Source organism: Mauremys reevesii, linkage group 6 (assembly GCF_016161935.1).
Source record: "Mauremys reevesii isolate NIE-2019 linkage group 6, ASM1616193v1, whole genome shotgun sequence".
In the NCBI taxonomy this organism is placed as follows: domain Eukaryota; kingdom Metazoa; phylum Chordata; order Testudines; family Geoemydidae; genus Mauremys; species Mauremys reevesii.
In genome coordinates, this window is record NC_052628.1 from 124830083 (window position 1) to 124847990 (window position 17908).

Here is a 17908-nt window from a genome sequence, read left to right on the forward strand (position 1 = left end):
CACAAAGCTGCCTGGCTCTTGCTGCAGTTAGCAATGCGTGTAGCTTCCCCGGCTTTTTGCTTCCCAGCTGCTTCCAGTTTGCTGCTGCTTCCCCCAGGGCGCGGTTACTTCCTGGGCCAGGGTCTTTCATGGAGTTTCTGCCCCCTGGCCAGGGAAGTATGTCCACACTGGGGATCAGAACATGGTGGGCAGGGGGTGATGGGAATGGTAGCTTCTTGCCTAGCGGATTCATCACAAAACACAACCATGCAAAACCTTACTCCGTGTACGCGCTCTGTTTCAAAAGAACATAATGAGACTGAGGCTTTGTTAACAGGAAGTCCCACCTATAGCTGATCAAACGCCTCTATGACAGTAGATCAGTCTGCCTGGAGTACAAAGTGACCAGGGTGCCCCCAAGTCAGGGATTACAAAAATGTGTAATTTCTTCCTGAGGCGACATGTATTGATTTGGATTCTCACCGCTTTACAATGAGAGGCCCACCTGACGTTCTGGCACCCTTGATGAGCTTTTAAAAATACACTAATAAACAATAAACACCTAATCAAATCAGATAACCCAATGACAGCATAAATATAACAAAATCCCCATTTGAGCTGACTAATTGTACTTCCCTCCTTCCTTGGCTCTATTGAGAGACTGTAAATTTAATCCCTATCTGGCAAGGTTTTGCCTGAGGCAGATTTTCCTGTTTTCATTGGTGATGATTGTCTTTCCTCTTACTCTCTTCAACTCAGAGGACACCTCACATTGCACTTTCACATACACCCACACGCTCTTTGTCTCCTTTTAGCTGTTGCTGGGCTCAGTTTGATTGCTGAAAACGAAGATGCCCTCCTGAGACACTTATTTCATGGGTACCAGAAATGGGTCCGACCTGTTGAAAACTCCAATGATACAATAAAAGTCCTTTTTGGCTTAAAGATATCTCAGCTTGTGGATGTGGTAAGTAAGCTGTAGGACCTTTAACAAATTGAAAACCTACACCAGCAAACTCACGTTGTGGTAAACCATCTTTTCATGTTTGTATCATTTTTCATGGCAAATTTTAGGGGACTAGGATCTGGAAGAGCTTAGTTCATTAACCTTTCTCCTTATGATATGGGATGCATAATGGAGTTGTCAGACAGTTGCATGTCAACTGTTGGATAGAGATGTGACAACTCACCCCTTGGGATCCCAGTCTACCCAGTTTCTGCTCCTAGGATGTTATTGCATCTTGCTACTCTGTAACAAGCATGAAGACCCTCCTCCAATATTGTCTTATTGTTTCTTTGTACTCCCCCTTTGGTCTGTCTGTATCTATCTGTTGCCTCTTGTCTTGTGCACAGATTGTAAACTCCTTGGGGCAAGGGAACATTTTTTTTATTCTGTGCTTGTATATCACTTAGCGTAATGGGGCTCTGGCCTATGACTGGGGATCTTAGAAACTATGGGTTGTACAAATAATAAAGTGTGCTAGGCACTTCACAAGCAGAGACTAATAGATAGTCCCTGCTCCGATGAGTTTACCATCTGATAGAAAGACAGCCCAAGGGGAGGATAATGTAACAGAGCTTACAAATAGGGTTGCTCTTCATGTTATAAAGTGAATCTTAGAGCTGCTTGACATTTTTTGAATTTAAATGAAATTTCTAATATCAAAATTTTGAAATTAAAAGGAAATTAGGAAAAATTTCATCAAACTTTTCCCAATTTCCTCCTGCCCATTTTCCAACTCTCCTAGGCCCAGTCTCTTATACTAGAACCTAAAACAAAGGTAGTTCAGACAGCAGCTATTTTTTTCCCTCTCCTATTTCAAAGTAAGCAGCACAGTCCGCAAAATCCTTTGCTTTCTAAAGCTGGTTTTCATGCACATTTTGCTTTAATTTCTGTAGAAGAAAATCCATTCCCAGAGTTGCATTCATGTGTCACTAGGAGCCTCCAGGCAGTGCTTCCATTGACTTCAGTGGGAGTTGTGTGGGCTAACAGGCTGCAGGACTGGGCGTTAAGCAGGGGTGAAAGTAGAAATAGGGACTTACTGGTACGGGGCTGGGTTGGGGCTGTCTCTGGCCCTTGGAAGGGCTGGGGCCTCGGGTAGAAGGGGTGGGGATGGGGGGGTCAGAGCCAGCCCCAGCCGGCCCTATACCTGTAAGTGCCCTCCTCTCCCCTGCTGGGGTAGCTGCTGGAGCCTGTTGGAGCCCTGGGGTAGCAGCGACAGCCGGGGGCTCCGGCAGCGGTTTAAAGGGCCAGGGCTGTAGAGGCACTGGGAGCCCCGGCCCTTTAAATAGCCCCTGGAGCCCCGCCTCTACTCCAGGGCTCTGGGGGCTATTTAAAGGGCCCAGGACTCCCCTGCTTCTACCGTCCCACCCCTTTAAATAGCCCCCCAAATCCCTGGGGTAGTGGTGGTGGGGCTCCGGCGGCTATTTAAAGGGTCCAGGGAGGTAGAGGCACCGGGAGCCCGGGCCCTTTAAATAATCCCCGGAGCCCCGCCGCTACCCCAGGGCTCCAGCAGTGGGGCTCTGGTGGCAATTTAAAGGGCCCGGGGCTCCAGCCGATGCTGGGAGCCCCAGGCCCTTTAAATTGCTGCCTGGGGAAGCTGGGCTGCCCTGGTACTGTGCCCTGGCTCTTGCCGGCATGCCGTACCAGGGCGTCCCGGCTTACTTTCACCTCTGGCGTTAAGTGCTTGGGCTGAAATCCCATTGAAATTCAGTGAGTTGGGCAGCTGACTCCTTTGAGCGTTTTTGAAAACCCCAACTGAGGTTTTTACAAGCACTCAGAATCCAGGGGCTCCTGATGTGAGCTGGGTGCTGAGCTCTTTGGAAAATCTGACCCTAATGCTATGTGCCAATCCTCAGATTTCTAAAGGAACTGAAATCCATTCAGTCAGACATCAGTATGGGAACCATTTATTTGGATATTTTTAATTTCAATTCTCTTGTCTCCCTAGGATGAAAAGAATCAGCTGATGACAACAAATGTGTGGCTGAAACAGGTAAAACAGACCATTACATTACATGTTGAGTTGTTTGGTGGCAGGGGGGAATACCAGGCAAGAAGACCTTGCTCCTCCCTCTCTGTGGCTGGAGTCACCATTTGATCAGGAGAGTAACGGGGTTCTTACCCTCCAGGACTTAATCAGGCCAGTGTGGCCCTTCATGGTTTTGTTTCCCTGCTCTGATACTCACATCACCTCAGATAGTAGCCAAAGGGGCTTCTGAGGAATGGAGATTCTGGACCACGTGCCTACCTATTTTCCAGCATTTGACTACAAGCCAGCAAACACAATCACGTGATCTTCCTTTTCTGTCCTGCACTTATGCCAGCTGTCTGTTAGAACAACCTCTTACTCCACTGCAGAGAACTAAGCCAGGCCTCAGGATTCGGTGCGCAGTGCAGCAGCCCTGAGGGACTATTATGTCTCGCTCTTAGAGGGCATTAGAGTGATTGGCACTATCCTCTAGCCATGGGGTCCCTTTCTCAGCAATATCAAACAAAGGAGCAAAAAACAAACAGTTGACATATTTCCAAAGTAATTACAATGCCTGAGATTTAAATTTGTCATCCTTTTATAATGCGCTTGTCCTGGGGGGACATTGTTCACTGGAATGACAAAGTGACCCAAAGAGCTATACGTTTAGCGATTATTTACCCACCTTCTCCCTAGCTCCCAAAGAACTTAGTGTTTTGTTTAGTCAATTTTATTGGTTCATAGACATCATGATAATTATAATGAGTATCCAATCCATTAAAGCATCCTGCAAACATAAGTAGCACCTGGCTCCAGTGAGAGTTAAAGCAGCTGTACTGTTACTGCAGCAAAGAGTCCTGTGGCACCTATTAGACTAACAGACGTATTGGAGCATGAGCTTTCGTGGGTGAATACCCACTTCGTCGGATGCACGAAAGCTCATGCTCCAATACGTCTGTTAGTCTGTAAGGTGCCACAGGACTCTTTGCTGCTTTTACAGATCCAGACTAACACGGCTCCCCCTCTGATACTTGTATGGTTACTGTAATTTAAGCAACTGGCACAGAGTTTCAGATAGAAACTTTATAACTTTCAGTTGTTTGATTTGCTGGTTCAGGACTATTTGATGGCTGAAGAATTTCTAAGTACTAATGTTGAGACTGAAAACAATAAAGATCAAGTAACAGCCTTCAAGTAGGATGAGTGGGGGCAAATAACCTAATTAGTTTTATGACAGAGCTTGATAAATTTAGAACAGGATTATATGATAGGGTTGCCTGCAATAGCATTGATCTGGACTTGATGACCCAGGAAGTCCCTTCCTGGCCTATGTCCTATGTTCTTAAGTGAACAGAAAATAAGTGGGTAAAAGAGTCCAGTTTTCACACATGGATACTTTGGGCATCTCATTCCAACAGTTGGATGCTCAGATTGGCACATAGGTGCACAAACTAGACATTTAGATGCCTAGTCTGATGTGAGGATCCAATGTTGGGATTTGGATATCCCATCAAGGTTTGAAAGATTGGGATCCACATGTCATATGATTTGGTGCTGATCCTATTATTTTTTAAAAGGGCAAAATTAGATCCCAACTGTAACCCTTCTGCCCATCAGAGTTGGCAGCAACAAAGGCCGGGTTCAGTATCTAGGGGTTCCTTTTCAATAACACAATGCAAAACCGGCTCGAGCCCCCACCCAGTGACCTGGGACAATTACATACCATACTCTAAGAGGAAATACTTCCCCTCTCGCAAGCATGGAGTCTGAGTGTAGCAAAAGCCTTTTAATAAATAAATAAACAATGCAGCATTGTGTTGGGGAAACACCACAAACAGGATTCATAACACAAACCATGAGCAAAAGACCCACCCCAAGTAAGTTTGGCAGTGTCCTTTTCCCCTCAGGGTCTTAAGTCCAGCAACCCAAAAGTCACCCCACCCACAGTTTCTGTCCTTGGTCAGTGCAGCCCCAGAGTTCAGAAGTTCATCTGCAGAGTTTACCTCCCAGCCTAAGTGGAAGGTGGGGGAGGTATGGGGGCACCTTACATACTCTGATCGGGTCAATGGCCAATTGTCACACCTCTCTGTGGGGTTCTGCTGCAGTCTTCACCATCAGCCGCACCTCTCCACTAGCCATGCCTCTCCTCCAGCCATCCTGCTGGCAACACCTCTAGACCAGCCATCCAACTGCCCCCCAATTTAACACTGCTCTCAGTGATCTCAGCCGTTAGTAGGGAAACCTTAGGGCTGGTACACCTGGATAGTCCTCTTCTAACAGAACCATTAGCCCATAGTAGGTCTAATGCTTAAATCTCGATATCAGTGATTTTTGCTCTGCAGTATGTAACAAGGCTCCTAATAATCAAAATTAGCTGTTATTACATGGTACAAAACAGATCAACCTGGCATTTGTATGACACCCTTGCAACCAGGAAATATGCATAACTACCTATCTCTAACCTCCCAATACACTGGGCTTTGGAACCCATGTCCCTTGCCTAGCGAGTGCCACTTAGTTGAGGGTGAGTCCCTCAGTCATAAACTGCCAAGTACAGTTCTACTGTCCTCAATTCACAAAACCAGGATAACAACACTTTATTACTCCTGGCCCAATAACAAAGAGACTGGGGATCCCACAGCAGCCAGAGTGACCATTTGGGAAAGCAGTCCCATCATGCTAGGCAGGATGGGTGGGCCCATGCAAATGAGATCAGCCCCTGAAGTCCTTTCCCCACAGCTCACCACCAGATGTCAGGGGAGAGCTCATTCTGACTCTGCTTACATAACATTTTAACAGGGCAACTCTTGATAAAATTAAGGTAAATTAAATGATCAATTGAGATGATGGAAAGTGAAAAAAAAATCAGTCAGATCCTATACTACTGCAGTGACAGGGACTGCAGACATGTGGATAGGTAATTCTGGCCACATTAGACAGCAGGGCAAAGGGTTATTATAAAGGCACCACTTCTGGTCAGTTTTGGCTCTGCTTTGCTGAGCTAGTTTTTGGGTGTATCAGGGGAGTTGCTTAGAGTTCTTTTTGAAAATCCCGACATAAAAAGATATGGAGTCTGATGTGGTCTGTCTGGTTAAATGTTGCAAGGACATTCTGTGACTTTTAGTTGCCTGCCAGAAAGATATCAGATGTCAGAAGAACCAGGATTCAGGAAACGGCGTGAAAGCCAGGCACTTGGTGATAGAATTATAGAAATTAGAGCTGGATCATCTTGTCTGTAACCTTCATTGGTATCAGGCCTGGGCCCAGTGGGCAGTGACAATAGTATTTATAGCTATTGTGTGCTTGGGCTAACTTTTTGAGTGTGGGGGCTGCTCCGCCAATAGCACACCAAAGGGTGCTGCCTCCAGAGAATCATAAACGTGATGTAACAAGCAAAATACAGCCCCTAGAAGTAAGGGTCAGACTCAGGCCTCTGACAGATCAAAGGGAAGAGAATGTATCTGGGGTCACAGAGGGGCTTTAAAATGACAGTGGCAAAGAGCAATGGGCCTCCTATATCACATTCATCCTAGGTGTCTGCAGCAGGTGCCAGGAGAGTCCATACCACTGAAAAATCCCTGGTGTTCATGTGAGCTGTTCATCACGCAAGTCCCCAGGCTGTATGTTTTAGCACTTGTAACATGGCGCACAACTGTTCACATGGGCAGCAGGAATTAAAGGCCAGGGGAGGCTGAGCCTCCCCAAACAGCCCTGTGTGGCCCTGCCCAGGCTCTACCCCCAAGCCCTCTCCTGCTTCCTGGTGCAGGAGGGGCCCTGGGCGGCCGGAGGGAGAGTCGAGGCAGCTGCGCTGGGGGGAGGAGCCAGTCTGGCTGTGGCAACAATCGCTGCAACTTTGTATCCAGGAGCGAAACTTTCTGCATCCACGTGGGGGCGGAGGAACGGGCGGAGGAACTGGGTTGGGGATGGCTGCAGGGAGCCGGGCTGGGAAAGGAAAATGGGGGCTGGGGTGGAGCAGAGGTAACAAGGACGGCTGGGGGAAAGGAGCTGAGCGGTGGGTGGGGGCAGAACCGGGCACAGGACCACTGGGGGGCAGACTCAAGATCGGACTCAGGATCCGCTGGTCCAACATCTGCAGCAAAGGTGCTGGCAGCGCCACGCTGGGCGCCGGCCGGGCTTTGTCTGGGGTCCTCCAGGGAGGAGAAGGGCAGGCAGGGGCGGCTCCAGGCCCCAACATGCCAAGCGCATGCTTGGGGCGGCATGCCACGGGGGCTCTGCCGGTCGCCGGGAGGGTGGCAGGCAGCCAGCCTTTGGCGGCATGCCTGCGGAGGGTCTGCTGGTCTCGTGGCTCCGGTGGACCTCCTGCAGTCCACTGGAGCTGTGGGACCAGCGATTGGCAGAGCGCCCCCCGCAGCATGCCGCCGTGCTTGGGGCGGCGAAATGTCTAGAGCCGCCTCTGAGGGCAGGGTGGGTCTGGGGGGAAGGGAGGGTGTTTTGGTGACAGCACTGGGCTGGTGGGGGGTGTCTGAGGCTATTTTGAGTTGGGGCTGGTGGCTGTTCTTTGGGAACATGTGGCTGATCTATTAGGGGATTATCACTGGTATTTGGAGATAGTTGGGGCTGTAGTTGGGGGGTGGGGATGTGTTGCTGTTGGGGCTGTTGTACAGGAAACAGTGATGGAGTCTCACCAGACGATGTATTTGTGTTCACTAATAATAATCCTGGTGGATGCTCCATCACTGACCATTTTAAAATCAAGATCTAAAAGCTCTGCTGTGGGAATTATTCTGAGCAGTTCCGTGTGGCCTGTGTTATGCAGGAGGTCAGACTCATGATCACAATGGTCCCTTCTGGCCTTGGAATCTATGAAGAAGAATGTAGGGCTCCAAAAAGAGCTTCAACTGGTGCATGAGTAACATATCAAAGAGGGACATACACGCCTTGGGGGATTAGCGTGAGAATTTTCATACATCCACAGCTGTGGGTTTATAAAGCCCAGGAGGTAAATGTAATCATTATTTAGGTCACTGGTTAATGTTGGGACCCTCCCTCTCCCATACATTAGTACTCTGTTTGTTTCACACAGACTTTTAGTTGGGATTTTCCTTCATGTTCTAGGTTGGAAATTGGCAGAGGGATGGGGAATATCTGGAACATATCACAATGAATTTGGCTCAGGGAGATCAAATGACTTTCCTAAGGAAACCCAATGAATCAGTGGCACAGACAGAGATAGAACCCAGTGTGCTGCTCTAACCTTTAGGCAACATTATATTAAGTGTTCCCTGAATTTAGGGAATAAAGGGCCATATTTTTAAAGGAACCTCAGTTTGGCCTCCTTTTCAGATTGTTGCATATGCAAATGGTTGTGTGTGCAGAATTGTGTGCCACAAATGTAGAGTGTTGGGGTTCTTTTAGCTGTAGGCTTTGGGAATGGGTCAGACAGCTTGACTGCCTTTCAGTGTATTTATTGTCCTGTCTTGGAAGTTCATACTTATTTCTGGGAAGAGTTTTTACACAGAGATGAAGGATGGTCCTGGGGGTACAGCAGTAGGAGCTCTGTGTTCAATTCTCTGCCCTAGACTTCCTGCCTCCCATGGCTGGAGTGTGCAGTAGGGGCAGTGTAGGGCTGCCTATGGTGGCACAATGCAGTGCCCATGGCAGGGGAATTCTCTGGCTGCTTGTGGGCTGGTTCTGCTTTGGTGGGGGAGACAGAATGCCACCTTGGGTAAATCACTTAATCTTTCCTATCTGTAAAATGGTGATAGCAGCCCGTCCTTTGTTTGTCTTGTCTGTTTAGACTGTAGTCTCTGTAGGGCAGGGAACTGTCTCCTGATCTCAGTTGGGACCCATAGGCAGGGCCGTCCTTAGGCATACACAGCATATGCAGCTGTGTAGGGCACCATGAAATTTGGGGCCCTAAATTGCCCCAAATTTCATAGTGCCTTAGGCAGCTGTGTGTGCTGCATACGCAGCAGCCCCAGCCCCGGTGACCAGCCCTATCCCTCGTCTGGCCGCCCCACGGGGCGTGGGGCCCTGGACAACTCCCTCTGCTCTGCCTCTTACCTTTCCCCCTGCTCCGCCCCGGCCCGCCCCCATTTCACCTCTTCCCCCAGCGACCCTGCACTCACTGGCAGCGGTGAGAAGTGGAGCAATGTGGCCCCAGCCCGCTCTACTCTGCCAGCTCCCAGCCGCGGCACTCTGCTTCCCGCCACCGGTGAGTGCGGGGAGGGGGAGAGGGGCTGGCGGCCGCAGGAGGGGAGCTGGAGGGGTGGTGCCTCAGGCAGAAGGGGCAGGTCAGGCTGGGGGCTAGCCTCCCCAAGCCGGCGGTTCACCTGCCACCCATGACTGTTCACCTTGCAGACACAAAATGGCACCTTAGTGCAGGGAGATAGTGCAGGAGGGGGAGTGTGACATCACAGGCCACACTTGTGCTCAAGCCCGTTTTACTACAGGGACTGGCCTAGGTTCCCTCAGAGACTGTTGGGGAACAAGTTATGTCACCTCGATTCTCATGGTACATTGGCACAGGTCCCAACCTACTGGTGTGAATTAGAGCAGGCTAGGGGCTGCTCTAATTTATGCCAGCTGGAAGTGTTCTCTGTAGGACTAAATGTCAGTTGAGGATTGGCATCATGCAGGCACATGCTATCCTGTCTCCTGCCCAGCATAAGAGGTGGCAAACAAGAGTTGCAGGAGCACAGAAGAGCATAAACTGGGACTCAGATCACAATTCCCTGCTTCCCCCTTGCTCTGGGGAGGAGTGAGTTACATCACTCCATTTAGTGGAGCAGCTCACTCATCCCGTGCACCCGGCCAGCTTCTCTGGCCAACCAGTAGGAAAATCGAGCCAGGTCTCCTCTCATGTCCTGCCCCTTTCCATTCCCTTCCCTGCCCACTTGCTCATAGGGAGGAGTATCGGGTGAGCAGCCCCTCCTGTCCCCTCCCAGCAGATCCCCAAGGGATATGGTGGATACTCCATCACTTGGAGTCTTTACATCAAGATTGTATGTCCTTCCAAAATAAAGCACTAGGTCATTGGGCTTGCTGCAAGAACCATTGGGCAGGTTTTTTGGCTTGTGCTATGCAGGAGATCAGACTAGATGGTCATCATGGTCCCTTCTGGCCTTAAAACCAGTGAATCGATGAGTTTGTACGGTGCCTAATGCAGCAAGACTGGCTCCAGCGCGGGGCCCTTCGGTGCTCCTGTTACACCATAATACACATTTTTATTAATAGTAATGATGGGCAGCAAAGTATGGACATGGGTTGGCCGTATAATATGGATGCAAGCAAAGCAAAGGCCATTCTGATCTGGGCTGCATCCAATGGCATCACATCCCAGAGCAGAGAGGTAACGATCTCCCTCTATGACTCTGATAGATCCACATCTGTAACGCTGCAGCTGTGGGTCCTTATTAGCCCCAAGATAGTGACAAACTGGAGGGAGTTCAGAGAAGAACAAGAAAAATAATCTGAGTCCTGGAGGGACTAATATATGAAGCGTGCTTAGAAGGGGTAAATATGTACAGCTTGGCTAAGCCATAACGGAAGGAGGACATAACAGACGACAAATCTCTGATGTGTGTAACCAGCAAGGAGAAGTGCAACACCCAGGGCTGTAAACTAGAAGTAATGAGATGAAACTAAGACCTGGAGCACTGAGGCCGAATAGCAAGAAGAGCTATCTGTCAGTATTAGGCTGTACATTATTCTCCCCGGTCTTAAGTGGTGGATACTCAGTCTAGGTGGATTTGGCAGAACATCAGGCAATGCCCGTCCAGCCACAGGGAGCAGCTATCAGAGGTGAGAATGACAGGGACCAGGGTGAGCTGATATCACTGTAGTGCTAGGAGTAAAAATCAGGAAACCTGGGTTCTAGTCCTCTCTCTTCTACCGACCTGTGGTGAGACCTTGGCAAATCTCTGTTTCCCTTCCCCTCCTTGTCCACTTAGGCTGTGAGCTCTTTGGGCTGGAGACTCTCTCTCACTGTGTGTCTGTACAGCACCTAGCATCATGCATTGGAGCATCTAGGTACTATAAATTATCATTCTAATTACAGTGCATGAGAATAAATTGCCTAGGGAGGTTGTGGAATCTCCATCTCTGGAGATATTTAAGAGTAGGTTAGATAAATGTCTATCAGGGACAGTATTTGGTCCTGCCATGAGGGCAGGGGACTGGACTCGATGACCTCTTGAGGTCCCTTCCAGTCCTAGAATCTATGAATGGATACAGCCTTAACAAGAAAGCAATAGGAAATGAAGTCAATGCATTTGCATAAACATTGCCCCTTTTAATGTGATGGCTAATTCTTCTTTGTATCAGTAAAATGATCCTGAAGGTATTAAAGTGTATAGTTTTATTTAAAGCAATATGTTAGGTGTCCTCACTTCAGTGACCAGCATCGATACTCCCAGTAATGCAGAGGCTGCCGACTGTTACCGCTGCGGGTACCAGGTAGCCCATTCTTACTTACTGAAGTACTGCTGCTGTATTATGGCATGGAAAAATTCACTCAAACATCTTGGAAGTATTTCCCAAGGGATGAAATCAGTAAACCCTCCTCTCATGCCTCCCCATTCCACCCCCAGCAAAATAAAATAAAGGAAAAAGTAGATAGCACAACACCCCCCTATTTACAATCCTAGTCGATTATTATTAGTGTTGCCCCTTGGCCCTGAGTGGTTAGCCAAAATTCAGGGCCTTGCAGGGTTGCTTTCATTAGGAGGCAAAATCGGTAACACAATTTATGTATATTCTTGGTGTAATCTTGTTTATTCACAAAGAGTGTCCACAAGGTCCCATTTCCCTGAACACAGTAGAAGCAAGCGGTAGGCAGGTTCCTTGCTCAGAAATCCCCAAGGCTGACACTCCAGGGAGCCCTGTGCTCTGCCTCTGCTTCCTCTCAGGGTCACAATCACGACTTCTGCTGGCTTTCTCCTGCCAGCACACACAGCCTAGTCCCTGTGCTGGCAACCCGGGAAAGCCTTGTTAATCTACCTGGGTTAGCTCTACCTTGCCACGAGCCCTAAGTCTGCAGCTGCAGCTGCATGATTGTGCCTTCTGTTGATCCTGAAGAAGGGTGCTTGGCATCCACTGGCTTTAACAAGGTCAGCGATTGTCTTAGATCCTAGACCCACCTGATGGCAGCCATTAGCCCATTTCAGCCATCATTAGAAGTTACGATTTGTATTGTGGTAGCACCCACAGACCCCAGTCGCGGACCAGCACTCCATTGTGCTAGGTGTGGTACAGGTACAGAACAAAGAAACCATCCCTGCCCTGATGATCTTCTCATCTAAGTATAAGGCCAGGGCTACAGCACAGACCCACATCAGGATAACGACAGTGTGACAATGCGGTTCTGGCAGGACCCAACTGAGAGTGCCAATTCAGGACCAATTGCTCAAACAGGGCAGTCACAGCCCTAGGCTGGGGTTTTTCCACCTCTAATGCAAACCAAACCAGCCAGACAAAGAGGACTTTGGTTTCACCCCACTGGCTAACCACAAGTCACATGAGCAATTTCCTTAGACACTCCAGTCTCCCAGTATCACCACCAGTGCACTCGTCCTGGGGATGAATGGTTATGAAAACCAACACCCCAATAAAAGAAAAAGGTTCTCTCAATCCCAAAGGACCAAGCCCCAGACCCAGGTCAATATACACATCAAATCTTACCCACAAATCACGCTGTTGCCAATCCTTTAGAATCTAAAATCTAAAGGTTTATTTACAAAGGGAAAAAGGTAGAGGTAGAATTGGTTAAATGGAATCAATTACATACAGTAATGGCAAAGTTCTTAATTCAGGCTTGCAGCAGTGATGGCATAAACTGCAGGTTCAAATCAAATCTCTGGAACATCCCCCGCTGGGATGGGTCATTCAGTCCTTTGTGCAGAGCTTCAGGTTGTAGCAAAGTCCCTCCAGAGGTAAGAAGCAGGATTGAAGACAAGATGGAGATGATGCATCAGCCTTATATAGGCTTTTCCAGGTGTAAGAACCTCTTTGTCCTTACTGTGGAAAATTACAGCAAAATGGAGTCTGGAGTCACATGGGCCAGTCCCTGCATACTTTGCTGAGTCACAAGGCGTGTCTGCCTTCTCTCCATGGGTCAATTGTGTAGCTGATGGTCCTTAATGGGCCATCAAGCAGGCTAAGCAGAGCTAACACCAACTTGTCTGGGATATCACCCAGAAGCACATCACCAACTTGAAATACAGACAGTATAGAGCCAATATACATAACTTCAACTAAAAATGATACATGCACACAGACAGCATAATCATAACCAGCAACCCCTAACCTGGTCTTAGACACCTTATATGACCCCCTTTACCTAAGATTTGGTGCCACTACAGGACCTTGGTTGCAACCCATGTTCTATATGGTCCCAATTTATATCAATAACGTCACACCCCCAATGCAAAATTGATGCAGGAAGGGATGTCACAAACATCGCTGACTGCATCCCAAGAGCCCCCTTTCCTTGGGTCTGTCTCACTACAGCTAGTGTTGGGCTAGAGGCCATACCACTGTATAACAGAAATGGTTTATCAAAGTCATGTTCAATAACATGAATGAATCTCTTTACAAACTCAAGGTATAACTTGGTTAACTTTTGCAGCATGGTTCCTGTATGTTTCATGTGATCTTGCCAAGAGTTAAAGAAAACAGCTACTTTATCCATACCAGCTCTGGGCAATGTTTGGAACCCAATTAACATTAAACCAATGTAGATATTGATGTTGTTCATAGTACAGGAATCTTGGCATTTAGCCATGAAAGCAATAGGGTAGTGTGCCTCAGTTTCCCCTTTCATACAGCACATCAGGTCTGGAATGTATTTTCCCCTGTGAAAAGTTCCAATACTGTTTACAGGCATTAATTGTGAAACATCAGTATAGCAAGGCCCTTTAACATAAAGTGTGTTTTCATGTATTCCTTTCAACGTGTTCAAGGGATTTTCCAAAAGATTAGGCACATTGTACATTTTTACAGTTCTTGGCAATAGCAACACATTAGTTACAAAAATTAGCATTAACAATAACAACAAATTCATTGCAAGTGTCCATTTACAATCATGTTTGTCATGCCACACCCTTGGTTCAATACCATTGATGTTTGGGCATTTTAGGGTTAACCTGTGGCTTCCCTTTGAAAAATTCAGTTTTCTCATTCCTCCTTGTCCTGCAGGATTAAACCCTGATTTCTCTTGCTTAACAGAATTCACTGGCTGATGGGGTGGGCTCTCTTTGCTAACAGCTATTAGCAAGTCTTTCTTCTCCCTGCCAGCCAAGTAATTCACATCAACACAGACACTAGCTTTTAACTTCTTAGCTGCTATGGATTCCAAGGCTGGACTTTGTCTTACAGAGATACCACACAAATCCAAAGAGTCTGAGGGTGAGAGCTGCTCTCCCCTGCATCCTTACGCATTCAGCCATAAAACTGTTCTGCTCTGAAACACCAGTAACTGAATCTGTCCTCAGATCATAGAATCTCAGGGTTGGAAGGGACCTCAGGAGGTCATCTAGTCCAACCCCCTGCTCAAAGCAGGACCAAACCCAACTAAATCATCCCAGCCAGGGCTTTGTCAAGCCTGACCTTAAAAACCTCTAAAGAAGGAGATTCCACTACCTCCCTAGGTAACCCATTCCAGTTCTTCACCACCCTACTAGTGAAAAAGTTTTTCCTAATATCCAACCTAAACCTCCCCCTCTGCAACTTGAGACCATTACTCCCTGTTCTGTCATCTTCTACCACTGAGAACAGTCTAGATCCATCCTCTTTGGAACCCCCTTTCAGGTAGTTGAAAGCAGCTATCAAATCCCCCCTCATTCTTCTCTTCTGCAGACTAAACAATCCCAGTTCCCTCAGCCTCTCCTCATAAGTCATGTGCTCCAGCCCCCTAATCATTTTTGTTGCCCTCCGCTGGACTCTCTCCAATTTATCCACATCCTTCTTGTAGTGTGGGGCCCAAAACTGGACACAGTACTCCAGATGAGGCCTCACCAGTGCTGAGTAGAGGGGAATGATCACATCCCTCGATCTGCTGGAAATGCCCCTACTTATACAACCCAAAATGCCATTAGCCTTCTTGGCAACAAGGGCACACTGTTGACTCATATTCAGCTTTTCGTCCACCGTAACCCCTAGGTCCTTTTCTGCAGAACTGCTGCCCAGCCATTCGGTCCCTAGTCTGTAGCAGTGCATGGGATTCTTCCGTCCTAAGTGCAGGACTCTGCACTTGTCCTTGTTGAACCTCATCATATTTCTTTTGGCCCAATCCTCTAATTTGTCTAGGTCCCTCTGTATCCTATCCCTACCCTCCAGCGTATCAACCACTCCTCCCAGTTTAGTGTCATCTGCAAACTTGCTAAGGGTGCAGTCCACACCATCCTCCAGATCGTTAATGAAGATATTGAATAAAACCGGCCCCAGCACCGACCCTTGGGGCACTCCACTTGATACTGGCTGCCAACTAGACATGGAACCATTGATCACTACCCGTTGAGCCCGACCATCTAGCCAGTTTTCTATCCACCTTACCGTCCACTCATCCAGCCCATACTTCTTTAACTTGCTGGCAAGAATACTGTGGGAGACTATCAAAAGCTTTGCTAAAGTCCAGAAATAGCACATCCACTGCTTTCCCCTCATCCACAGAGCCGGTTATCTCATCATAGAAGGCAATTAGGTTAGTCAGGCATGACTTGCCCTTGGTGAATCCATGCTGACTGTTCCTGATCACTTTCCCCTCCTTTAAGTGGTTCAGGATTGATTCCTTGAGGACCTGTTCCATGATTTTTCCAGGGACTGAGGTGAGACTAACTGGCCTGTAGTTCCCTGGACCTTCCTTCCTTCCCTTTTTTAAAGATGGGCACTACATTAGCCTTTTTTCCAGTCGTCCGGGACCTCCCCCGCTCGCCATGATTTTTCAAAGATAATGGCCAATGGCTCTGCAATCTCATCGGCCAACTCCTTTAGCACCCTCAGATGCAGCGCATCCAGCCCCATGGACTTGTGCTCGTCCAGCTTTCCTAAATAGTCCCGAACTACTTCTTTCTCCACAGAGAGCTGGTCACCTCCTCCCCATACCGTGCTGCAGAGTGCAGCTGTCTGGGAGCTGACCTTGTCTGTGAAGACAGAGGCAAAAAAAGCATTGAGTACACTAGCTTTCTCCACATCCTCCGTCACTAGGTTCCCTCCCTCATTCAGCAAGGGGCCCACACTTTCCTTGACTTTCTTCCTGTTGCTAACATACCTGAAGAAACCCTTCTTGTTACTCCTAACATCTCTGGCTAGCTGCAACTCCAAGTGTGATTTGGCCTTCCTAATTTCACACCTGCATGCCTGAGCAATACTTTTATACTCCTCCCTGGTTATTTGTCCAATCTTCCACTTCTTGTAAGCTGTTTTTTTGTGTTTAAGACGAGCAAGGATTTCACTGTTAAGCCAAGCTGGTCGCCTGCCATATTTACTTTTCTTCCTACACATCGGGATGGTATGTTCCTGCAACCTCAATAAGGTTTCTTTAAAATACAGCCAGCTTTCCTCGACTCCTTTCCGCGTCATGTTATTCTCCCAGGGGACCTTGCCCATCAGTTCCCTGAGGGAGTCGAAGTCTGCTTTTCTGAAGTCCAGGGTCTCTGTTCTACTGCTTTCCTTTTTTCCTTGTGTCAGGATCCTGAACTTGACCATCTCATGGTCACTGCCTCCCAGGTTCCCATCCACTATTGCTTCCCCTACTATTTCTTCCCTGTTTGTGAGCAGCAGGTCAAGAAGAGCTTTTCCCCTAGTTGGTTCCTCCAGCACTTGCATCAGGAAATTGTCCCCTACACTTTCCAGAAACTTCCTGGATTGTCTGTGCACTGCTGTATTGCTCTCCCAGCAGATATCGGGGTGATTAAAGTCACCCATGAGAACCAGGGCCTGTGATCTAGCAACTTCTGTTAGTTGCTGGAAGAAAGCCTCGTCCACCTCATCCCCCTGGTCTGGTGGTCTGTAGCAGACTCCCACCAAAACATTACCCTTGTTGTTCATACTTCTAAATTTAATCCAGAGACTCTCAGGTTTTTCTGCAGTTTCATACTGGAGCTCTGAGCAGTCATACTGCTCTCTTACGTACAACGCAACTCCCCCACCTTTTCTGCCCTGCTGTCCTTCCTGAACAGTTTATAGCAATCCATGACAGTACTCCAATCATGTGAGTTATCCCACCAAGTCTCTGTTATTCCAATTACATCATAATTCCCTGACTGTGCCAGGACTTCTAGTTCTCCCTGCTTGTTCCCCAAGCTTCTTGCATTTGTGTATAGGCACTTAAGATAACTCGCTGATTGTCCCGCTTTCTCGGTCTGAGACAGGAGTCCTCCCCTCTTGCAGTCTCCTGCTTGTGCTTCCTCCCAGTATCCCACTTCCCCACTTACCTCGGGGCTTTGGTCTCCTTCCCCCGGTGAACCTAGTTTAAAGCCCTCCTCACTAGGTTAGCCAGCCTGCTTGCAAAGATGCTCTTCCCTCTCTTCGTAAGGTGGAGCCCGTCTCTACCAAGCAATCCTTCTTCTTGGAAGACCATCCCATTGTCAAAGAATCCAAACCCTTCTCTCCGACACCATCTGCGTAGCCATTCGTTGACTTCCACGATTCGACGGTCTCTACCCTGGCCTTTTCCTGCCACAGGGAGGATAGACGAGAACACCACTTGCGCCTCAAACTCCTTTATCCTTCTTCCCAGAGCCACGTAGTCTGCAGCGATACGCTCAAGGTTATTCTTGGCAGTATCATTGGTGCCCACGTGGAGAAGCAGGAAGGGGTAGCGATCCGAGGACTTGATGAGTCTCGGCAGTCTCTCCGTCACATCGTGAATCCTAGCCCCTGGCAAGCAGCACACCTCTCGGTTTTCCCGGTCAGGGCAGCAGATAGATGACTCAGTCCCCCTGAGGAGAGAGTCCCCGACCACCACCACCCTCCTCCTCCTCCTGGGAGTGGTGGTC

At 48.2% G+C, this 17908-nt stretch overlaps 1 protein-coding gene across 7 annotated transcripts in view; it reads left to right on the plus strand.

Annotated features, from left to right (window-relative positions):
* CHRNB3 (cholinergic receptor nicotinic beta 3 subunit) overlaps nucleotides 1-17908 on the plus strand; it is a 127736-nt gene that overhangs the window by 39375 nt on the left and 70453 nt on the right. For 6 of the 7 annotated variants that reach the window (XM_039544682.1, XM_039544684.1, XM_039544687.1 and 3 more), the window contains exons 3-4: nucleotides 795-946; nucleotides 2931-2975. In XM_039544682.1, coding sequence (XP_039400616.1) covers nucleotides 795-946; nucleotides 2931-2975 — 197 coding nt within the window. The remainder of the gene's footprint in view (nucleotides 1-794; nucleotides 947-2930; nucleotides 2976-17908) is intronic. The other variant, XM_039544688.1, reaches the window with a different exon arrangement.